The sequence below is a fragment of the Saccopteryx bilineata genome, chromosome 1 (assembly GCF_036850765.1).
Source record: "Saccopteryx bilineata isolate mSacBil1 chromosome 1, mSacBil1_pri_phased_curated, whole genome shotgun sequence".
In the NCBI taxonomy this organism is placed as follows: domain Eukaryota; kingdom Metazoa; phylum Chordata; class Mammalia; order Chiroptera; family Emballonuridae; genus Saccopteryx; species Saccopteryx bilineata.
This window is the reverse complement of record NC_089490.1, coordinates 142,414,821-142,439,710: the sequence shown is the minus strand read 5'-3', so window position 1 is coordinate 142,439,710 and position 24,890 is coordinate 142,414,821. Positions and strand designations below refer to the sequence as shown.

The 24,890-nt window shown below is 48.5% G+C and overlaps 1 protein-coding gene across 2 annotated transcripts; it reads left to right on the top strand.

Moving 5' to 3' along the window:
• The first annotated feature begins 22,153 nt into the window (after positions 1–22,153).
• Positions 22,154–24,618, top strand: KLF2 (KLF transcription factor 2). Of its 2 annotated transcripts, XM_066270806.1 has the most exons (3): positions 22,154–22,347; positions 22,559–23,366; positions 23,945–24,618. In XM_066270806.1, the coding sequence occupies exons 1-3, from the start codon at positions 22,273–22,275 to the stop codon at positions 24,118–24,120; spliced, it is 1,059 nt and encodes a 352-aa protein (XP_066126903.1). In that variant the 5' UTR covers positions 22,154–22,272; the 3' UTR covers positions 24,121–24,618. The 2 variants fall into 2 exon arrangements, with proteins under 2 accessions (XP_066126903.1, XP_066126894.1); XM_066270797.1 differs by lacking the exon at positions 22,154–22,347 and having other exon boundaries at positions 22,357–23,366.
• Positions 24,619–24,890: the final 272 nt, after the last annotated feature.

Below are 24,890 nucleotides of genomic sequence, written 5' to 3'. Positions count from 1 at the left end.
AGTGGGATGACAACTGGCTTGCAGCTCAGAGGTGGCAAGGATGTCTCATTTCACAAAATTCAAACCTGAGCATTATTGACTGCTGCCTCCCAGTCTGGTCTCCAGAGGCGGCTGGAGGATGCTGTCAGATACGGTTCAGGTTTTGTGCTCAGGGTTCGGGTTTTTGTTTCTTTTCTTCCAGACTTGGTGGGCCATGCTCTGTGCTCTATCCTTGGGTGGTGATTTTGTTTTCACAAGTAATAAATCAATATAACCATTTTGGAAATGCATTTCTCAGTATCTGCTAAAGCTAAGACCCAGCAATCCCACCCCTAGAGAAATAAATTTATATGTTGGCACAAAAGAAATGTTGCCACATTATTCAAAATGCCCCCCCAAAGGAAACAACCTTAATGTGTTCAATGAGTTAACTATACAGCGTATTCACTTGATGGAACACTACACACCACTGAAAAGGGACAGGCACCTGCTTGCTGTGGAGGAACCCAGTGGGTACAACGCTGAGAAAAGAAGCTAAGTGTGCTTGACCAGGTGGTGGCGCAGTGGATAGAGCATCGGACTGGGATGCGGAAGGACCCAGGTTCGAGACCCCGAGGTCGCCAGCTTGAGTGCGGGCTCATCTGGTTTGAGCAAAGCTCACCAGCTTAGACCCAAGGTCGCTGGCTCCAGCATGGGTTACTCGGTCTGCTGAAGGCCCGTGGTCAAGGCACATGTGAGAAAGCAATCAATGAACAACTAAGGAGTCGCAACGTGCAACGAGAAACTGATGCTTCTCATCTCTCTCCGTTCCTGTCTGTCTGTCCCTGTCTATCTCTGCCTCTGTAAAAAAAAAAAAAAAGAAGAAGCTAAGTGTGAGAGAGGGCATAATTGTGATTCCACATCAATGGAATCAAAAGCAGACAAACTCATCTCTCATGACAGAGGACTGGAGTGCGGCTTCCCTTGCCAGCAGAAGGCACCTTCTGGGATGCTGAATGTGCCCACGTTTTGATCTGGGTGATGGTTACATCAGCAAAATCCTTTGACCATATACTTCAGATATGCACACTCAGCTACATGCAAGTTATACTTTCATTTGGAAAGATCAGGCAGGCATTTATTGAGAACCTAGTGCATGAATGAATGAGCAGTGATGATAAAGACCCCATCCCCGCCTGACCAGGTGGTGGCGCAGTGGCTAGAGCATCAGACTGGGATGCGGAGGACCCAGGTTCAAGACCTTAAGGTCGCCAGCTTGAGCGCGGGCTCATCTGGTTTGAGTAAAGCTCACCAGCTTGGACCCAAGGTCGCTGGCTTGAGCAAGGGGTTACTCGGTCTGCTGAAGGCCTGCGGTCAAGGCACATATGAGAAAGCAATCAATGAACAATTAAGGTGCTACAATGAAAAACTGATGATTGATGCTTCTCATCTCTCTCCGTTCCTGTCTGTCTGTCCCTGTCTATCCCTCTCTCTGACTCTCTCTCTGTCTCTGTAAAAAAACAACAACAACAAAAAAACCCATCCCTCTTGTCAGCTCAGGTGTCAGGCAACCCACAGGTAGAAGCACCAGGCAGAGGGTAGAGCAGGAGGGTTCAGTACAACCTTCCACACACTGTCAGCACAGGCACTCGGAGGCCTGCCACACCGGGCCCCAGTGAACCCCTGCTCTACCTGGGAAGAAAAAGCACTTGGTTCTGTCCTGGGGTCATCTCCAAAGTCCTCAGAAGTGAACAGATGCCTCCTCTGCACATGGGGACAGAGGACTGTCAACATGGATGTGACCCCTCCATTCTTGTCTTGGGGAGCTCCTGTCATCCAGGGGTATTGAGATTCACTGCCCAGAGAACAACGAACTTTCACCTTCTCCATGCTCATTGTCTTTCTAATTGCCACTATGGCAGAGTCTGCATAGCAAGGAACTGAGACCTCCTGCCATAGCCATTCAAGTGAGTTACCTTACAAACAGTTGTCTAGTTCTAATCTTCATATGGCTGCAGCCCCATCTTGACAGTCATCTCATTAGAAACCCTGACTCAGGACAGAGACTCTACAGAGAAGGGACAGGCCTTGCTGGCCAGGGAGGGGAGGATGATGGTAGAGAGAAGGTTTGAAGAAACTTGTGCTCACTGGGGCCACCTCCCTGCTCAGGGGGAGCTGTCACCTATGATGGTGGCCACTGTGGGTAAGTGCCCACCTATATGCCACGCATCTCGTAAGCCCTACTTGGCAGGAGTGTCAACAAACTTGCCTGAGGTCTCCAAACTGGATCCAAAGATGGCAGGGTCCCCACTGCTGGCTGGCTTCCCTGGTGACTCAGCACACACCAGGACAAGGTGTGTCTGAGAGCTGTCCACAGGCACGTAGCCTCCCCCTATCGTCACCACCTTTAGCATACAGCCTTTGGGTGGTGGGGACATAGTGAGTCATGGGGACGTGGCCCTCAGGTTACCTGCAACGACGCCCTTTGGGCACAAATCAATCAGCTTGGTAAGAAGCCCTGGCAGTTGTTGGGCAAACCCCTCAAGAAAGCTTTCTAAATTGCCTACTTTGGACCTGATGAGGAGAAAAGCCGATTATCAGTCATCTCCAAAGTCCTCAGAAGTGAACAGATGCTTCCTCTGCACATGGGGACAGAGGACTGTCAACATGGATGTGACCCCTCCATTCTTGTCTTGGGGAGCTCCTGTCATCCAGGGGTATTGAGATTCACTGCCCAGAGAACAACAAACTTTCACCTTCTCCATGCTCATTGTATTTATCCAGAAAACAGGCATTGGGCTGTGTTTATAACAGGAAACAAAGGCCCCCATCCCAATTCTACCCACGGGTCACATCAGCAATCCTCCCATAACCACCCATGGGTAACAGCAGGGAACAAGGTAGGGACTTGTGCCATCCACTGGCCATAGTTTGAGATCCTTGACCTAATCAATTCATACCCATCATCCACTCCAGGAAGTCTTCCTGGATACCCCTCCTGGTCTTATGAAGCTACAAATACTCCCATTGTCCCAAGTTAAGAACTGTCACCCTAGACGGCAAATTCTTCTAGGCCAGTGGAACCCCCTCAGTACCACCACCAATGTTTGGGACAGAGCCTCCACCCAGCAAATGTTTAAAAATTTATGTAAATCAAACCCACTAGGTTGGCCAAAAAGGGGGTAGAGGGGAATAACAGTTGGTGTGAAGAAATTGCAACCCTCATGCGTTTCTGGTGGGGATGTAAAAATGATGCATCACTATGGAAACCACTTTGGCAGTTCCTCAAAAGGTTTAACATAGAATTACCACTGTGACCCAGCAATTCCACTCCTAAGTATAGACTAAAAATAATTGAAAACAGATGTTCAAATAAATACTTATACATACTTGTTTGTAGCAGCACTATTTATAATTGCCAGAAAAATAACATATCCATCCCTGGAAGAGGGGATAAACAAAATGTAGTCCAACCACTCGGGGGAACATTATTCAGCCATGAAAAGGAGTGGTGAACTGACACCCACTCTAACGTGAACGGACCCCCTGAGAACATGATGCCGAGGGAGGAGCGGGCACAAAAGCCACGCGATGTATTGATTCTATTTATATGCAATGTCCAGGACAGGCAAGTTCATAGAGATAGGAAGCGGATCAGTATTCGTTCAGGGCTGGGAAAGGAGGGTGAGAGTGACTGCTCATGGGGATGGGGTTTTTGGAGGGGGTAATAAAACTGTTCTGTAACTAGATGATTGTGATGGTTGCACAACACTGTAAATGTACTAAATGTACTGAATTGTTCACTTAAAAATAGTTAATGAGCCCTGGCCAGTTGGCTCAGTGGATAAAGTGTTGGCCTAGCATGAGGATATTTTGGGCTCAATCCCTGGTCAGGACACACATGAGAAACAACCATCTGCTTCTCCCCCCTCCCTCTCCCCTTCTCTCTCTCTTCCCCTCTCGCAGTCAGTGGCTTGGTTGGTCCAAGCATTGGCCCCAGAGAGGGGTTGCCGGGTGGATCCCGGTTAGGGCACATGTGGGAGTCTGTCTCTCTGTCTCTCTTTCTCTCAATCTAAAAAAAAAAAAAAAAAAAAAAAGGTTAATGGTTATGTTATAGACCAAATGCTTGTATGCCCCCCAAATTCATATGTTGAACCCCCAAAGTGATGGCAATAGGAGTTGAGACTTTGGGGAGGTGATTAGGTCATAAGGGTAGAGCCCTCATAAATGTGATTAGTCCCCTTATAAAAGGGAACCCAGAGCGTGCTGTCACCCTTCCACCATGTGACCGTGTGAAGACACAGTAAGAAGATGTCATCTACCAACCAGAAAGGGGCCCTCACCAGAAACTGAATCTGCCGGCACCTTGATCTTGGATATTCAGCCTCCAGAACTTTGAGAAATGAACCCCTGGCATTTATAAGCACTCTATCCCCACATTGCTGGTGGTTTGTTAGAGCAGCCCAAACAGACTAAATCAGGCTAATATTATGTTATATGAATTTTACCTCAACTATTAAAAAGAAAAGTTAAAAACAAGAATGAATGCACAGGACCAAAATTCCACTCCCCTCACTCTTTCCCCAGAGGTATTGTCCAGCAGCACCCCCAGATGACTCAGCCTCCCTCATACAAACAGCCGGGGCCCCCAAGTGTGCGAAGCCAACATGGGTCCCCCACCCCTCCCCACCCAATATTTTCTCAGGGGGCATGGGCACAGGTGTGACATCATAGGCCATGAGTCAGGCCTTGGCGGAGCTCCCAGCCGGACAATGCGTGAGTCAAGCTGGGAGGTGACTGTACCTCTGCTTTCTCTTGCTCCGTACATTACAGCATGAGACGGGCCTTCTTTCTGCAGCTCGCAAGTCACTGTTTGGGGTAAACAGTACAGCTCACTGAGCACATGGTTCCCCAGGGTCAGAGGAGCCCAGAGTTTTCTTATTGAAGTGCAAGTGTCCAACATCGTTCATGCTGGCTGGTGACAGCGGAAGGAGGTTCCCTTCCCAGAGCTGGGGAGGGGCCAACCACCCAGCAGGGCCCAGGAGTTTGCAGGAAATGCAAACCACAGATTTGAGAAGCAGCCTGGCCCCCCATGGTTAGACGGAGGTCTCCCCACTTATGCCAGGGGAAAACTTGGACATGTTTATCACAAGGAGGCGATGTTACTGACATCTGTAGCTGGGGACCAGGGATGCTGCCCAACATCCTACACTGCACAGGACGCCTCACTGTGCATGGGTTCAGCCCCAGCTGTCAGCAGTGCCGAGGTTGGAAAATCCTGTAAACCAGTTCTTTTCCTAATCTGCTCACAACCACCCCCCCCACTTTTGAGAACATATTCTGGGGGCTGCACCTTCACCACAGAGCCTTTTTCTTGCAATAGGGACTAGAGTTGGCAGGTGTAAGCAGACTCAAGTTGCCATGTGAGCTTCTGTAGGTATCTCAGCCTCCGTTCTCCTCAGATAATTCAGTTAACCTCACAGAGTTACTGTGCAGATGAAATCAACTCTGAGCATTAAAACAGCTCAGTTGACATCCTTGAGGCTATAAGTTGGAGAAGCACACCTCAGGCACGCCACCCAGAGGCACCTGCCTCTTATCCGTGTCTGAGCTTGGGAGGTGTCCACATCAGGAAACCATGCAGGGGAGACAATAAGAGGACTGTTTTGGGTTTCCAGACTCTCCTGTTCAAATTCACCTTCCAGCAGAGCAGCCCCACAAAGGGGGCACAACTTGGCACCTGGCCCAGTACCTGGCACAGGCTGTCCTCATATCTGGTTTTAAGGAACCAGACCTTCCTCTGGTTCTGAAGATACTTGAGTAAGGTTCCTTCAGGGCCGCAGCCATAAAGCACAAGGTTAATTAGCCATGCAGAGAGCAGGTGCCCCAGGTATGTGACGTGGAGGACACCTTGCCTTTGTGGTCTTCCCACTAAACCCAATACCCCCATCTAATCACAAGAAAACATCACACAAACCCCAACTGGGGGACATTTAGATATTCCGGGGGGTACTGACCAGCATGCTGCAATTCTGCCAAAGACATGAAAAAAAACAAGGCAAGTCTGAGAAAAACTATCACAGACCAGGAGAGACCGAGGTGACAGGACGACTTGGTGCAATGTGGAATCCTGAACTGAAAGGGGACACCTGTGGAAAATCTGGGGACATCCAAATAAAGTCGGGAGTTTAGTCAACAGCATCATCCCAACGTTAATTTCTCAGTTTCCTCAAATGTGTGGCGGTCCTGTGAGGTGTTAACTTCTGGGAAACTGGGCGGAAGGGATACAGAAACCCTTTGGCTTATCTTTGCATGTTTTATGCAATTAGTTTTGTTACTCCAAAATTTTAAAAAGGTTATTTGTAAAAACAACGATGACTTTAAGCTAAAACTGGAAAGGGAAAACTCATAGTGGACATGCTGAGGCGTAAACGTCATTCCTGGTCTATCTGAAATCCAAATTTAACTGGGCATCCCGTGTTTGCTCTGGCAGCTTTAGTCTAGATCAGTGGTCCCCAACCCCTGGGCCACGGACCGGTACCAGTCCACAGAGAAAGAATAAATAACTTACATTATTTCCATTTTATTTATATTTAAGTCTGAATGATGTTTTATTTTTTTAAAATGACCAGATTCCCTCTGTTATATCCGTCTAAGACTCACTCTTGACACTTGTCTTGGCCACATGATACATTTATCCGTCCCACCCTAAAGGCCGGTCCGTGAAAATATTTTCTGACATTAAACCGGTCTGTGGCCCAAAAAAGGTTGGGGACCACTGGTCTAGATGGAAGAAGGGGCTCCATTACCTGGGGTAGGAAATAGGGGCTGGGCTGGGGGGGGGTACTGAGTCCCTGTTTTACAGAGGCCAATAATGACTCTTATTAATGCTGGTGATGCTGGCCTGTTGGTGATGCAGTGGGTAGAGCATTAACCTAGGAGCTGAGGACCCTGGTTTGAAACCCCGAGGTTGTGGGCTTGAGGACAGGCTTGTTGGCTTGAGCACGGGGGTTGCTGGCTTGCATGTGGGATAGACATGATCCCAAAGGTCACTCACTGGCTTCAGCCCAAGGTCGCTGGCTTGAGCAAGGAGTCACTTGCTCTGCTGTAGCCCCCCAGTCAAGGCACATATGAGAAAGCAATCAATGAACAACTAAGATGCCGCAATGAAGAACAGATGCTTCTCATTTCTCTCCTTCCTGTCTGTCTGTCCCTATCTGTCCCTCTCTTTGTCTTTCTCTCTGTCTCTCTCTCATTAAAAAACAAAATAGAAAGAAAGAAAATGAATGAAGCACAGACACATGCAACAACACAGTAAATTTTGAAAACATGACACCATGTGAAAAAAGCCAACACCAAAGACCACATGTATGATCCCATTTAGATGAAGTGTACAGTACAGGCAAATCCATAGAGACAGGAAGCAATTTGGTGATTAGCAGGGGCTCAGGGAGGGGAATGGGGAGCGATTGCTAATGGGGACGGGGTCTCATTTTGGGGAAATGCGAATGTTCTGGAATATTAATGGAATGAGATAGAGTTGATGGTTGTACAACATTGTGAGTGTACTTAAATGTCACTGAGTTGTTCACTTTAAAATGGTTAACTTTAGGCCCTGGCCAGTTGGCTCAGTGGTAGAGCGTCGGACTGGCGTGCAGGAGTCCCGGGTTCGATTCCCGGCCAGGGCACACAGGAGAGGCGCCCGTCTGCTTCTCCACCCCTCCCCCTCTCCTTCCTCTCTTTCTCTGTCTTCCCCTCCCGCAGCCGAGGCTCCATTGGAGCAAAGTTGGCCCTGGCGCTGAGGATGGCTCTATGGCCTCTGCCTCAGGCTCTAGAATGGCTCTGGTTGCAACAGAGCGATGCCCCGGATGGGCAGAGCATCACCCCCTGGTGGGCATGCCGGGTGGATCCCGGTCAGGTGCATGCGGGAGTCTGTCTGACTGCCTCCCTGTTTCCAACTTCAGAAAAATATAAATAAATAAATAAATAAATAAATAAATAAATAAATAAATAAAATGGTTAACTTTATATTATGTGAATTTCACCTTAATTTAAAAAAATTGAAAGTTAAAGAAAATTGATCTGAAACGCATTTATACTCCTTTGTTTTCCAAAGAAATTGTTCCAGGCACCCAGAAATAACCAGTTGCCTGTCCCAAAAGATGAAGAACTTTACAAATAAACTTGAAAAATGTTAAATGGGCTTCATAGGAAATTCACCCGTCACAGAATGCTGGCCAGCCTGTTGTGGTCCTGACATTATTAATATGTGGTCATGATAAAATGACATAATAACATTATTATCTTCCACCCCAAAGAGGGCACTGCAGATCAGCAGGTGAAGCAATGTGCTCGAGGCTGTTCACCACGGAAGGGGCTGAGCAGAGAGAGATTCAGAGCCAGTTCCTCTGGCTGATGACAGGGAACCAGGGTAAGCTGCTTGGGTGTAGGCGATGTTCCCGGGAAAGGGGAGGCTCTGTGCAGGCTGGTTATCCATAGGAGCCAGTAGCAAACCTTCTTGAAGTCAGAGGCAGGTCAGGGAATTGTGCCAGTCTCTCAGGAAGAGGGACCTCAGGTGCCAAGACTGTGTGGGGCTCAAACTCAGCCTCTGTGCCCTCGTTCTCCAGGCCTCTTGTGTTGTCCCCATCACGTCAAACACATGACTGTGTGGGCAGTGAGTACAGAACACATGGGTGGCCAGGAGAGCAGGACACCTCCTCCTGGTAAGGTGTGCCAGGGAGCCCAACAGATCTGACCAGGTGTGCAAAGGGGTGACTTCACAGGCAACAGCACCGGAGCCCCAGGCCAATAAGAGGAAAAGAAACCAGGACACCTGAGGTGGAAAGGACATCACTGTACATTTCTAAGCTATAGGTATGAGGTTATCCCTGGGCTCCAAGAAGTTGCAGGGACAACACAGAACTATTGCACCCTTAGAGGAAGCCTTCATCTGTCAGCAGGTGATGGTACAGACAAGCTATGATCCATCCATACAGGAAATACTATTCAGCAATGAAAAGGAATGAACACACAGCAGAATGACCAAACTTCAATTATGCTGAGTGAAAGAAGCCAGAACCAAAAGACCACACCGTATGATTGCATTTCTATGAGATGTCTAGAAAGGACAATCTACAGACTCAGAAAACACATCAGTGGTTGCCTGGGGCTCGGGGTGCAAGCTAGATGGACTGCAAAGGAATGGGATCTCCTTGGGGTGATGGAAAGTTCTAAAGCTGATCACAGTGAGGGTTGCAACACTTGGTAAATTTTTACAGTATATAGATGATATAGCAATAAATAGAAATAAAAATTTAAATTTTAAATAAAAATAAATCTAAATAAACATGTAAATTTAAATAAATGTTAAAATTTTTAGTGAAATCAAAAATTTTTAAATCTAGGCCCTGGCCAGGTAGCTTAATTTGTTAGAACATTGTCCTGATACATCAAGATTTAATCCCTGGTCAGGGCACATATAAGAATCACTAATTAATGCATAAATAAGTGCTTTAATAATGCATAAATAAATGCAATAAATCAATGTTTCTCTCCCCCTTCCTCTCTCTAAAGTCAATAAATAAATAAAGATTTTAATCTAAAAAAAGTTTAATCTAAATAAAATTTTTCAACTTTTAAATAAAGCCCTGGCCGTATAGCTTGGTTGCTTAGAGTGTCGTCCTGATACACAAAGGTTCAATCCCTGGTCAAGGCACATACAGGAACAGATCAATGTTTCTGTCTCTTCTTTCTCCCTTGTTCTCACTCTAATATCAATAAATAAAGTTAAAAAAAATTTTTTAATATCCTTAGTGAGCATTTTGAGGGTTTTTTTTTATTATTTTCTTTTTTTAGAGAGAGGAGACAGAGAGAGAGAGAGAGACAGAGAGAAGGGGGGAAGGAGCAGGAAGCATCAACTCCCATATGTGCCTTCACCAGGCAAGCCTGGGGTTTTGAACCAGCGACCTCAGCATTCCAGGTCAACGCTTTTACCCACTGCGTCACTGCAGGTCAGGCTTAAAAATTTTTTTAAATAAAAATAAATCTAAATTAAAATTTTAAATCTAAATAAAATTTACTTTTTATTGTTTATTGATTGATTTTAGAGAGACAGAGAGAGGAAGAGAGAGAGAAGCATTCATTTATTGTTCCACTTAGTTGTACATTCATTGGTCACTTCCATATGGTCCTTGACCAGAGATTGAACCTGCAACCCAATTGTTTCAAGATAATGTTCTCACTGACTGAGCTAACTGGCCAAGATCAAAATTTTAATTTTGTTTTACAGAGACAGAGAGAAGGACAGACAGACAGGAAGGGAGAGAGATGAGAAGCATCAATTCTTCACTGTGGCACCTTAGTTGTTCATTGATTGCTTTCTCATATGTGCCTCGACCGAGGGGCTACAGCAGACCAAGTGACCCCTTGCTCAAGCCAGCAACCTTTGGGCTCAAGCCAGTGACCATGGGGTCATGTCTATGATCCCACGCTCATGCCAGCAACACCACACTCAAGCTGATGAGCCCGCACTCAAGCCGGAACAGCTGCACTCAAGCCAAAGGACCTCGGGCTTTCAAACCTGGGTGTTCTGCATCCCAATCCGATGCTCTATCTACTGCACCACTGCCTGGTCAGGCAAAAAATTTTAATTTTTAAATAAATAAAAAAATGGTTAAATAAAATATAGATAAATCTAAAAAATAGACACTTTAAAATCTGGCCCTGGCTAGGTGGCTCAGTAGATAAAACATTGTCCTGGTGCACCGAGGTCACAGGTTCAATTCTGGGTGAAGGCACATAGAGGCAAACAATGAGTACACAACTAAATGGAACATCTAAGTGGAATGGCGAGTTAATACTTCTCTCCCTTTCCCTTTCTCTCTCTCTTTCCTTTCCTCCCCCCCCCCAAATCAATGGAAAATTAAAAAAAAGAGAAATGAAAAAATCCAAATAAAACAAAAAATTCAATAAAGTAAAAATAAGACAAGAAAGCAGCCCCTAGATGTTATGGCCAACAGGTAACAAAAAAATAATAATAATAAATAATAAATTAAAAAAAGAAAGAAATCTAAGAAAAAAAGTCACTTTCAGTTGGTCATCACTAAAAAATTGTACCTTTACAACCAGGTGCTTGAGACATGCTGATAGTGAATGTCCAACCACTGACTGAAAGGATGTCTTCAAATTCATCAGCATCTTTATTTGGCTAATTATTGGTTTAATGCCTGGGAGTTGCCCAAGGGCAGAGACCAGCTCACTCTGGCTGACAGCTCTTTATGGCACCTGCCCAATAAGAAGTATTACATGAATGTCTATTAGATGCATACGGAGAGGCTGCAGTAGTTTGTGGAGGCCAGCTCAGACTCAAGTCCAAAGGAAGCTGGCTAGCTTCTCTCCACGGAGTCAACTTCTCTAAGCTTCAGACCAGAGATTCAACCCTTTCTGCTTGCAGACCATGTAGTCTCTCTCTGTACATAGTATAGATAGACCCACAAAAGGGCATGGCTGTGTGCCAGTGTATTTATGGACACTGAAATTTGACTTTCACAAAATGTTCATGTATCATGAAATGTCTTCTTTTAACTTTTTTCAAGAATCATAAATGTTAAAATCTTGCTCAGCTATTAGCCAAACAAAAGCTGCTGCAGTCACATATTTTATGATTCAGTATATATAACTGCTCCCAAAAATTAGCGGATATTTTATAGCTTCATATTCATTTTGAAATATCCCTTAATTTTTGGGAGCAGTATATATATGAAGTGTCCAGAACAAGCAAATCCATAGACAGAAAGCAGATTAGGGGTTGTCAGGGACTGAGGGAGCGGGAATGGGGAGCGCTTGCTTGAGACTTGTTTGGAGGTTCTAGCAGGGAAGCGCAGCCACTCCTATACCCTTGACGGAAGAACGGTCCTCTCCTCTATCCGGAAGGTCGTCCTCTTCAACTGAGCTAGCGCACAGCTTCCAGAGGGACGCACATGGAGCGGTGAGGGAGGAAGGGGACACCCGCCTAGCCAGCCAGATCAGCCGAATCAACCCTGGCGATCAATGGGGTGACAGATGTTGCAGCCAGATCGCCCTCACATCTGCGCTTGCTAATGGGGTAATGAAATTATTCTGGAATTAGATAGAGGTGACAGTTGCATGACATTGTAAATATCCTAAATGCCATTGAATTTTTCACATTAAAATGAATTTTTTTTTTTTTTACAGAGACAGAGAGAGAGTCAGAGAGAGGGATAGATAGGGACAGATAGACAGGAACGAAGAGAGATGAGAAGCATCAATCATCAGTTTTTCGTTGCGACACCTTAGTTGTTCATTGATTGCTTTCTCATATGTGCCTTGACCATGAGGCTACAGCAGGCTGAGTAACCCCTTGCTCGAGCCAGTGACCTTGGGCTCAAGCTAGTGAGCTTTGCTCAAACCAGATGAGCCCGCACTCAAGCTGGCGACCTCGGGGTCTCAAACCTGGGTCTTCTGCATCCCAGTCCGACGCTCTATCCACTGCACCACCGCCTGATCAGGAGAATTTTATATTATATAAATTTCACCTTAATAAAAAATTATAAAACACATATACATGTACATAATTAACATTAGAATATACATGAAATCTAAAGAATAATACTATTGATATTTTGACTATTTTTTTAAATAATTTTATTTTTTTAATGGGGCGACATCAATAAATCAGGATACATATATTCAAAGATAACAAGTCCAGGTTATCTTGTTGTTCAATTATGTTGCATACCCATCCATCACTCAAAGTCAGATTGTCCTCTGTCACCTTCTATCTAGTTTTTTTTTGTGCCCCCCCTCCCCCTTTCCCTCTCCCCCCCACCCCTAACCACCACACTCTTATCAATGTCTCTTAGTTTCACTTTTATGTCCCACCTATGTATGGAATAATGCAGTTCCTGGTTTTTTCTGATTTACTTATTTCACTTGACTATTTTTTTTAAAGCTGCAAGCCAGGGTGGGTTAGCCCTTGATTTAGGTCAATAAAAATTGCTACCAGGAATGAAGGGCCTCTTCTAGGAAAAGTCCTTTATACATGGTTTCTCCCTCTAATCCACATGAGAAGGCTGGCATTCTCATGCCTTGTTGATGGATAAGAGACTAAAATCCAAAATGAGAAAGCTATTCATTCAAAGTCACTGAGCAGCAAGTGCCAAGGCCAGAAAAATGACTTGGGGCTCCTGGCTGAGCCCCTGGTTATATCCATCACTTACTATGCTAAAAAGACCTGTTTCGAGAATTAAATGAAAAAACATAGGCAGCTCTTCAGTGTAGGGCTTGGCACGCAGTAGGTGCTTAATCAATGCTGCTCTCTCCCCTTCTCCTGTCTTCTGTTGAACTAGAGACTAAAGTAGTCATGTCTGGCTAGTGGGAGCTGAGTTTTTATGGAGATCCATTAGCCATCAACCAGATAAACCTTGTCCCTTCCCCATATAGTCACTACTTCAGTGGTGGCATTCAGCTGGTTTGCACCAGGTCAGCAGAACCGATACCTAACTTTTTGTTGAGTTCGGCGAACCAGTTGTTAAAATGGCACTTGTAATCAGGGTTCTCTCTAAGGTGGGCACCTAGGCAACTGCCTAATGTGGAAATCACAAATTACATTCCTTACTCTTTTTTAACATTCCTCTGTGCAACAGTGTGTATTCTAAGCACCCGTAGTAATAATGTTCATTCTGTCCATAGGTAAAAAAAAATTGCAAGTGAGGATGCCAATCAAGAATCAATATGTAAAAAAAAAAAAAAAAAAGGCCCTGGCCGGTTGGCTCAGCGGTAGAGCGTCGGCCTGGTGTGCGGGGGACCCGGGTTCGATTCCCAGCCAGGGCACACAGGAGAAGCGCCCATTTGCTTCTCCACCCCCCACCCCCTCCTTCCTCTCTGTCTCTCTCTTCCCCTCCCGCAGCCAAGGCTCCGTTGGAGCAAAGATGGCCCGGGCGCTGGGGTGGCTCCTTGGCCTCTGCCCCAGGCGCTAGAGTGGCTCTGGTCGCCGCAGAGCGACGCCCCGGAGGGGCAGAGCATCGCCCCCTGGTGGGCAGAGCATCGCCCCCTGGTGGGCAGAGCGTCACCCCTGGTGGGCGTGCCGGGTGGATCCCGGTCGGGCGCATGCGGGAGTCTGTCTGACTGTCTCTCCCCGTTTCCAGCTTCAGAAGAAAAAAAAAAAAAAGAATCAATATGTAAATATCTTAAATAACAGTTTAATTGTTTTTGTCAGGTATTATTTAATATTTTTAATTAATATTTTAAAACTCTTATAATCTAGTTCTGTGTACCTCTTTTATTGTTATTTAAGTATTAAATGCATGAAGTAATAAACTACCTATTGGTATATCATTTTTTATACTTAAAATGGTCATTAGGGCAGAGGAACCAGTTGTTAAATTATTTGAATCCCACCCCTGCATTACTTAATTGTTCACAGCAATAAGAAAGCCCCAGAAACAGCGAGACAAATGGGAAAATGCCCTGTCTCACTGAGCCTTGGCTCTGAGCATGGCGGCAGCGAGGCGATGAGCTCAATAAGAAGCCCACTTTCAGGGGCATCCCTGGCAGCAATACTTCCCATCCTTAAGAAACGCTGAGCTGCCAAACATCTTTGCAGTATGGGGAGCCCAGTTTGGCAAGACACTGTGAAAAGAGTTGCGCAAACCTAAGCAGAAACACCCCAATCAACCCAGCTGGGAGTCATTGTCCAGTTGGCGCTATCATGTGACTGTAATTCCTCTTGTCTTGGAAGCTCAGCTGTATTTTAGGTGACGTGTTTTCTGTAGAATTCCTGAGTGTTTGCTCTTGGGAGTTGGGCCAGATATACACAATAGCTGTTTGGGGTGGAACAGCTGGTTAAGGGAGAGGAAGACTAAACTCTAGTAGAAAAGTAGAAAGAAATAAAGGAAATAAGGAATGGCCAGGACCCAGGTCAAGATTCTCTGTAAGGAGAAATGGACCATGTATTTTTTTAGTTTCCTCTCCATGTCCAGCAGATCATGGAGAGGGAGTTTAATGTTTATTTGCTGCTCAAATGGAAAACTTTTGATTCGCAAGTTTCCTGAGCCATTATAGGCAGCCTGCTAGCAGATTATAAGTGCAAAGATATACATACTATTCATACAAGCCTCCACCAGTGACAAACATCACCAATCAATCACAGACAGACATCATTAATCAATCATAATAGTGTTTCCTAGCACTGAACCTGGATGCAATTTTAGAATCTGTGCCAGCACAGGGCTCAAAACATAATCAATGGATTAGACCCAAACAGGAGATGGGGACAAGGCACAGACACAGCCTTTCCCTACCTTTTCGGAACTTACTCATGACACTTAGCACCCACCTTGTGTCTCAGCATCATCAATTCACTTACTGACCACATAATCCCTGGAGATGTGCCTTATACCTTAACAGGAGGCTCCTGTTCTGCCCTCCAGCAGCTGATGAGACAGGTTGCTCAGTCTTCAAATCTTTGACAAGAATAATTCACCCACCTAGTAAGTGGCAGCACTGGGAACCTGACTTCAACTCTAGAGACTGTCTTCAACAGCACTGTCACCAGAGATGTCACTGGGACATATACCCACACAGGTAGGTTTGGCCTGTATAGCAGGGTGATAGAACTGCAGCATGAGAGGAGCCATGCTCCAAACAACCCTGCCCCAACACTGAGCCTCTCCCATGGTGCCCTGTTCAGCATCCCCTTTCTGGCTCATTGGTTCATGCCCTTAATTAGGCAGCAAGCACTCTTTTATTTTTTTTTATTTTTTTATTTTTCTGAAGCTGGAAATGGGGAGAGACAGTCAGACAGACTCCCGCATGTGCCCAACCGGGATCCACCCGGCACGCCCACCAGGGGCGAAGCTCTGCCCACCAGGGGGCGATGCTCTGCCCCTCCGGGGCGTTGCTCTGTTGCAACCAGAGCCACTCCAGCGCCTGGGGCAGAGGCCAAGGAGCCATCCCCAGTGCCCGGGCCATCTTTGCTCCAATGGAGCCTCAGCTGCGGGAGGGGAAGAGAGAGAAAGAGAGGAAGGAGAGGGGGAGGGGTGGAGAAGCAAATGGGCACTTCTCCTGTGTGCCCTGGCCGGGAATCGAACCCAGGACTTCTGCACGCCAGGCCGACGCTCTACCACTGAGCCAACCGGCCAGGGCCAACAGCAAGCACTCTTGAGCAAATACTCATGTCATCTCATATTTCACAATGAACCTGAGGCTCAGAGAAGTTAAAGGACATGCCTATGGTCACACAGCAAAAATGTCAACTAAAGTCTGTGCTCTTTCCAGTCATTGGTGACTCTGTGTGTTAGTTCTATTCACTGGGCACTCTGAAGTGTTCATACTACCTTGGGAGGTGCTGGTGGGTAGCCAGCATTCTCGTATCATGTTTGTTTCAACACCAGGTCCATAGCTGGGCCTGAGAGACACAGAGCTGAATCCAGGGAGGTCCCTACCTTACAGGGCTCCCTGTCTGGAGAGGAAGTGAGGCAAAGCAGCTAGTTACCATGATATATGAGCTTTCTGGGGCAGCCACAACAAACTGACACAAACCGGGTGGCTTAAAACAGCAGAAATGCATTCTGTTATTATTCTAGGGGCCAGAAGTCTAAAATTAAGGTGTCGACAAGTTTGGTTCCTTCTGATGAGGTCTGGGCAAGAATCAATCCGAGGCCTCTCTCCCGCTTTCAGTGGCCCCAGGCACTCTTTGGTGTTCCTTGGCAGTAGCTACCTTACTGCCCCTGTCTTCACATGGCTGTCTTCTCTGTGCTTGTGTTTCTGTGTCACATTCATAGGTACTGTGGGTTAGGATCTGGACATATCTTAATTTGGGGGATATATTCAACCTATTACCATGGTGACAGAAAAAGTCCATAGAAGGCTGGGCTGAGGAGGAGAAAGTATGGACAATCCTGCAGGAGTGGAGAGGCACTCTCAGGAGTTCTGAGAACCCACAAGAGATAGATCCTCTTACTGGTTTGTCTGTTTATCAATGAATGTCTACCGAGCACCTACTGTGTGCTGGGCTGGGCTTGAAGAGCACAGTGTGTCCAATACAGACCCAGCTCCCACCCTCTCCACAGCTCACACACTACTTGCTGAGAAGTCAGTAAAAAAGCAAAGGGGTGGATAAAAATAATGACCAATGGTGGCCCTGGCCAGGTAGCTCAATTGGTTAGAATGTCCTCCCAATATACCAAGGTTGCAGGTGCAACAACAAATCAATGTTTCTCTCTCTAAAATCAATTAAGGTCCTGGCCAGTTGGCTCAGTAGTAGAGCGTCAGCCTGGTGTGTGGGAGTCCCGGGTTCAATTCCTGGCCAGGGCACACAGGAGAAGTGCCCATCTGCTTCTCCACCCCTCCCCCTCTCCTTCCTCCCTGTCTCTCTCTTCCCCTCCTGCAGCCAAGGCTCCATTGGAGCAAAGTTGGCCCGGGTGCTGGGGATGGCTCCATGGCCTCTGCCTCAGGCACTAGAATGGCTCTGGTTGCAACAGAGCGACGCCCCAGAGGGGCAGAGCATCGCCCCCTGGTGGGCATGCCGGGTGGATCCTGGTCGGGCGCATGCAGGAGTCTGTCTGACTGCCTCCCTGTTTCCAACTTCAGAAAAATACCCAAAAAAAATCAATTAAAATTTTTTTTAAACAACTAATGGTGAAAAGTGCTGTAGAACAAACAAAAGAAGGAGTTGGAGAAAGGAACTATACAGCCTGGGGAGGAGCTGGCTGGGTGGGGCTAGAGCTGGAAGCGCACACTCACACAGAGCTGAGAACATCTTTCTCTTTCCCTCTTTTTTTTTTTTTTTTTTTTGGCAGACACAGTCAGAGAGAGGAACAGAGAGGGACAGACAGACAGGAAGGGAGTGAGATGAGAAACATCAATTCTTCATTGCGGTTCCTTAGTTGTCCATTGATTGATTTCTCATATGTGCCTTGACTGTGGGGCTACAGCAGACCAAGTGACCCCTTGCTCGAGCCAGCAATCTTGGGCTGAAGCTGATGAGCTTTGCTCAAACCAGATGAGCCCACACTCAAGCTGGTAACCTCGGGATCTCGAACTCGGCTCCTCTGCGTCCCAGTCCAATGATCTATCCACTGCACCACCGCCTGGTCAGGCTCTTTCTCTTTCTTTTATTATATTTTTTTAAATTTATTGATTAATTTTAAAGAAAAAGACGAAGGCAGAGAGAGAAGACAGGAGAAAAAGAAATATTTTAGAGAGAAAGGAAGGAAGAAAGAGAGAGAGAAATATCAATTTCCTGTTTCACTTATTTATGCATTCATTGGTCAATTCTTGTATGAACCCTCAAACTCGGCATATGGAAATGATGCTCTAACTGAGCTACCTGGCCAGGGTGAGAACAGTCTTTTCAACAAATGGTCTTGGAACCACCAGGTATACACATGCAAACCAATAAATCTTCTAGACAATGACATAGGGAGAAATGCAGATGACTTTGGGTTTGGCAGTGACTTTTTAGATACAACACCAAGAGCACAATTCGTGAAAGGGATAATTGACGAGCTGGTCTTCATCAAAATGAAAGACTTCTGCTTTGCAAAAGACAGGCACAGACTGGAAGCAAATCTTTGCAAAATGCCTATCAGATAAAGAACTAGTGTCCAAAATATATAAACAACTCTTAACACTGTATAAAACAACCCAATTAAAAACTGGGCCGAAGATCTGAAAGAGACACCTCATCAAAGAAGATATACAGATGGCAAATAAACATATGAAAACATGCTCCATAGCAGATGTCATAGGGAGACTGCAAATCAAAACAGCAATGAGACACCCCTGCACACCTATTTGAATGGCTAAAATGGGGAAAACTGACACCAAATGCTATTAAGGATGAGGAGCAACCAGAACACTGATTTATTCATTGCTGACAGGAATGCAAATGATACAGCTACTTAGGGAGACTTTTGGGCAGTTTCCTACAAACCTATACGTAGTCTATCTTATGATCCATCAATTGCATTCCTAGGTATTTATCCAATTAATTTGAAACCTTATGTCCAGGAAAAAAATCTTGTGTATAGCAGTCATATTCAATATATATTCAATATAGCAACTATTGCCCAAAACTGAAAGCAACCACAGATAAACTGTGTTACATCCAGACCACAGAATCTTACTCAGTGATAAAAAGACATGAGTTATCAAGCCACAAAAATACATGGAGGAACATTAAATGCATATTGCTAAGTGCAAGAAGCCAGTCTGAAAAAGTTATATCCTGTATGAGTCCAATTAGATAACATTCTGGAAAAGGCAAAACTGTAGAACCCAACCAGGGAGAGAGAGGGGTGGAGAGGTGGAGCACAAGAGACTTTTAAAGGACAGTGAAATGATCCTGTATGATAGTGTAACAGTAGATATATAAACACTGTGCATTCCTCTAAACCTATAGAATGCACAATGCAAAGAATGAACCCTAAACTACACTGCAGGCTTTAGTTAATAATGAGTCAAGTGTCTTTTTTTTTTTTTTTTTACAGGAACAGAGAGAGAGTCAGAGAGAGGGACAGACAGACAGGAACGGAGAGAGATGAGAAGCATGCATCAATCATCAGTTTTTCGTTGCGACACCTTAGTTACTCACCAATGCTCCCTCACATGTGCCCTGACCGTGGGCCTTCAGCAGATCGAGTAACCCCTTGCCGGAGCCAGCGACCTTGGGTCTAAGCTGGTGAGCTTTTTTTTTTCTTTTTCTCAAGCCAGATGAGCCTGCACTCAAGCTGGTGACCTCGGGGTCTATGAACCTGGGTCCTCCGCATCCCAGTCCAACGCTTCATCCACTGCGCCACTGCCTGGTCAGGCAACAGTGTCTCCTCAATTGTAACAAATGTACAACTCTAATGCAAGATGTTACTAATAGGAAAAACTGCGTGTGTAAGGGTGTGGGATTATATGAGAACTCTGTACTATCTGCTTTTTTTTTTTTTCTATAAACCTAACACTGCTCTAAAAAAAAAAAAAAAAAAAAAAAGTTCATTAATTAGGGGGTTGGGGAGGATAAGCCAGAGCCAAGCAACTGGAAAGTGAGAGGAAGGCAGACCTGGTGGAAGGCAGAGCAAGTACAAAGGCCTAGAGGGGGAAAGGTACTTGCGTTCCAGGTCCTGTGAGGAAACAGTGTGACAGAGGTGGGCTGGAGTGAGCTGCAGGAGCTGGAGGAGGCAGAGGAGAGATCCAAAGCCTGCAACTGCCTGAGAATCATGCATCTTAGGGACCAGATTCAATTCCCTAAATTTTCCCCTTGTTATCAAACATGGAAACTGAGGCTCAGAGAAAGGCAACAAGAAAAACACTTAAAAGAGAGTTCCTGGGATGTCATCAACACTTCCACAAAAAAAGAAAGAGCCCACTTAGACCCTCACAGTATCCCTTTGGGGTAAGGCACTATTACTGTCTGCATCCCACAGATGAGGAAGCAAGTCTAGAGGGGCAAAGCCACTGGCTTCATGTCACTCAGCGGGAGTCAGAGGCCAAGGCTCTCAACCATCACAGCGGAAGCCACATCTGAGCTCAACCTGAAGCCCCCAGCAGCCTGGTAAAGCTCTCGGCCTCCTCCAGAAATTGTGCCCGGCACTGAAGCACTTCTGGGTCCGTAATGCCTGGCAAATAGGGTTTATCAGCAAGTATTTGTTTAATCTACAGTTGGATGAATCACAGTGAGGTGGCTCACCTCTAAGGCTCCTTTGCAGCTGGGAGGGTCCAGGATTGTGGGCCCAAAAAAGGTTCCTTGGCGCCTGTGTGGTGCAAAGGCCACCCCCCTGTAGTAGCCCTGGTCTATGGCACTCCAACTGCTGCCAGTGACAAAACCCTCTGGCTCCCAAGGAAGGCTTCCAGGGCAGGAGTTGCCTGCACCTCTTGTCAACTGGCCATGGGACTGACTACACTAATCCTGGTCATTGACCCAGGCCTGAATGTGGGCCCTGGTGTCAAGAGACCAAGGCTGGACATAGTCCTATCATGAGACATTATCTAATATCCACTTGGCTCCCCCTTTCTCTAGGTCTTGACTCACACAACTCCTCCTGGGTGAGGTTCCAAATCTCACCATCCTGTCTCTCCCCCATCACACACACTCACTTTATCTCCCTCTCCTGCTTTATTTTTCCAAAAGGCCCCTATCCCCAATATACCTGTTTATTTTACACCTCTCCCAACTAGAGTGGAAGACCCCAAGGACAGGGGTCTTTATCTGTCTGTTAGCTGCTGTGTTCCCTGTGCCCATACAGTGAGAAAGGGAGTGACAGTCCCTTGCTGGCAGGGCTGTGGTGTGGGGAACTGAGGTGGTATATTTAAGATGCCCAGCAGGCATCTTGTTCCCCGAGTCCCCACCCAGTGCTACATCTGTGCTGGAGCAGATTGTCATCTTGTCTTGAGTCTCTTCACTCATGTAAGTCAGTAAAGTCACCACACCCGCCTAAAGCCTGTCCCGGTGCCCCTTGGGCCTCAGTTTCCTTTCTCTGAAGGGCTTCCTTGAGGGACAGTGTCTCCAAGACTGAGCATTTCCTGATGTCATCATGCAAGATTTTTTCAGGGTGATGGGCATAACAGCGGGTCAGGCTAGGTTGACCCCCAGAAAATGAGGGGCTGAGTCTCTTCATCCATCATGAGTCCTGGGAACCCCAATCTCCCCATCCATCGGGGTTTCTGCGGATCCCCATCCTGAGGTTGTTGGACTCAGTCTTCCCATTCATCTAGAATTCTGGGGACTTCTCTGAGACTGTGGCCAACCGCGTCACCCATCAGAGGTTCTAGGGAACCCTTTGAGACGTTAGGGCCCATTCACCCCATCTATCAGGGATCCTGGGAGCCCGCGGGGCCCAGCTCAGAGTCCCAGGGCCCGGATGCCAAGCCTGCTCCAGGTCCTCCCCGTCGGCGCGCGGGCGGGAGCCCACGGGGTTCCCCGGGGGATCCCGGGCGTCCCAAGGCTGTTGTGGAGTGTGTGTTGATGTTGTCGCCAAGGAGACACGCAGGGGCGGGCCCGGGCTGTGGGCGCGGCCTGTCCTCACCCGAGGGGCCGGCTAGCAGAGCAGGGCTCTGGCGGCCGCAGTGGCCAGGGCTGCCGCCGCCCGCCGGCTTATATACCGCGGCTAAATTTAGGCTGCGCCCGGAGTTCGTCCCCATCCGGGACGCGTTTCCGCCGCCGCCGCCGCCTTGGCCCGGCCCCCGCGCGCCGCATCTATAAGGCTTGGGCGGGCCGGGCCGCGGCCCGCAGATCTGTCCCCGCCCGCCTGCGCCCCACCAGTCGTTCACCGGTGTCCGAAACCGCGTCAGCCCCGGGTCCCGGCCATGGCGCTGAGCGAGCCCATCCTGCCGTCCTTCTCCACTTTCGCCAGCCCGTGTCGCGAGCGCGGCCTGCAGGAGGTGAGGGCGGCAGGGACGGCGGGGGCGGCCGGCTCAGGGTAGTAGAACGCAGGCGGCGGGGATGGCGGGTATAGGGTGGCAGAATCTTGGAGGCGAAAACGGCGAGTTCAGGGTAGTACCGGTAGAAAGTACTAGAACGAAGGCGGCGGGAGGCGGTCCCCGGGTCCCGCCGCGCGCTCACGCCCGTGCTCCATCGCCCTGTCACCCGCAGCGCTGGTCGCGCACAGAGCCCGAGGCAGGCGGCACCGACGACGACCTCAACAGTGTACTGGACTTCATCCTGTCCATGGGTCTAGACGGCTTGGGCGCTGAAGCCGCCCCGGAGCCGCCTCCGCCTGCATTCTACTACCCCGAGCCCGGCGCGCCGCCGCCGTACGGTGCCCCGGGGGGCGGCCTGGTGTCAGAATTGCTGCCTCCGGACCTAGACGTGCCGCCGGGGCCCGCGCTGCACGGCCGTTTCCTGCTGGCGCCTCCCGGCCGCCTGGTGAAGGCCGAGCCCCCCGAGGCGGAAGGTGGCGGAGGCTACGGCTGCGCGACCGGCCTGGCCCGCGGGCCGCGAGGCCTCAAGCGCGAGGGCGCTCCGGGCCAGGCACCCTCATGCATGCGAAGCCCCGGGAGCCGCCCTCCTCCGCCGCCCGACACGCCGCCGCTCAGCCCCGACGGCCCCGCGCGCCTGCCTGCGCCTGGTCCGCGCGCCCCCTACCCGCCGCCTTTCGGCGCCCCCGGCTTCGGCGCTCCCGGGCCGGGCCTGCATTACGCGCCGCCCGCGCCCGCCGCCTTCGGTCTCTTCGACGACGCAGCTGCTGCGGCCGCTGCAGCTCTGGGTTTGGCACCGCCCTCCGCCCGAGGTCTTCTCACGCCGCCCGCGTCCCCGCTGGAGCTGCTGGAGACCAAGCCTAAGCGCGGCCGCCGCTCCTGGCCCCGCAAGCGCACCGCCACACACACCTGCAGCTACACCGGCTGCGGCAAGACCTACACCAAGAGCTCGCACCTCAAGGCGCACCTCCGCACGCACACAGGTGAGAGGCGAGAGTGGGCGAGGGCTACGGTGCAGGAGGAGGGGCACGGTCAGAAACCCCCTGGAAGGCGTGGTCCAAGAGATTGGGCAGGGGGCGCACACTTTTAGGACTTCCGGTGGCGCGTAGCTCGGGAGGTTGGGGAAGAGTAATGCTTTTAGTAACCTTAGGGGAACTGTCGCAGAATGCTGAGGAGGAGGCACACGCTTAGGACCCTCCTGGGAGTGTGGCTCAGAACTTTGGGGAGGAGGTGCGCACTTAGGAGCCTTAGGGAGACTGTCTCAGAATGTTGGGGAGAGCTTGCGAGCTTAGAGGGCGTGGTTCCAAACACTGGGGAGCGGACAGTGCGGGCTTCGGAGCCGCTGGGGGCAAGAATCAGGAGGATGGAGAGACAAGTGCCTAAGATCCTTAAAGGTTCAAAACGTAGGGGGCGTTGCCTCAGGGAGCTGGTATGGGTTAGGTTGCGCACTCCTAAGTAGCCACTACTATGCATGCATGTCAGGGTTTGAGCACTGGGGCCACAGTTGGGCAGCCGAGTCACAGGGAGGGAAACTGAGGCCCGTACTCGCCCTTCTCTGCAGGCGAGAAGCCCTACCACTGCAACTGGGACGGCTGCGGCTGGAAGTTCGCGCGCTCAGACGAACTCACGCGCCACTACCGCAAGCACACGGGCCACCGGCCTTTCCAGTGCCACCTATGTGACCGTGCCTTCTCGCGCTCTGATCACCTGGCGCTGCACATGAAGCGGCACATGTAGCCTGGACGACCCGCCCACTAGCGCTCGGTCGTGGCAGGTCCCACGCACCGGGCGCGGACTCCTCCCAAATTGTGACTGGTATTTATTGGGTCTAAGGACCGGGCTGGGCACAGCGTGGCCACCGAGGAGACTTCCACGACCCCTGACAACCCCCGACGACGATGCCGCCGCTCTGGCCCTCATCAGAGACTGAAGGCCCGGTGGGAGAAGACCACGATCCTCCTTGACGAGTTTTGTTTTCAAAATGGTGCAATAATTAAGTGCTGTTTTTTCCCCACCGGGTCTACACTAGAGGATCGAGGCTTGATGCCTTGTGAAAAAATCCAGCCTTCATTTGTACTGTCTGCAACATTTTTTTTTATAATATTGTACATAGTGACTGTGACAGATATTGTATTACTGTAAATAAGGAGACAGGTGGGCATTCGCTGCCTGGTTCATTTTTATAAGACTTGCTGGTTTTTTAATTAAAAACATTTTGCATCTTTTTAAAAATCATGGCGCTAGTCTGGCTGTTTGGGAGCTGGGGCTAGGCGTGCTTGGAAAGGGCTGGGAAAATGGGTGGCTTTGATGGAGGGCAGCCTGGCAGAGGGGGGGGAGTGAAAGTGGGTACTGCCCTGGCCAGCATTCAGCTTGCCAGCTGCAGCGCCCAGCTGCCAGGAACCTGTGGGTTTTTCTATAAATTTAAACACTGCATTTTCGGACTGAGGGAAAGCTATTTTAAGGTTGTTCCCTGAGCCATAAATTGCCTCCTTTTCCCCAGGGCTGGA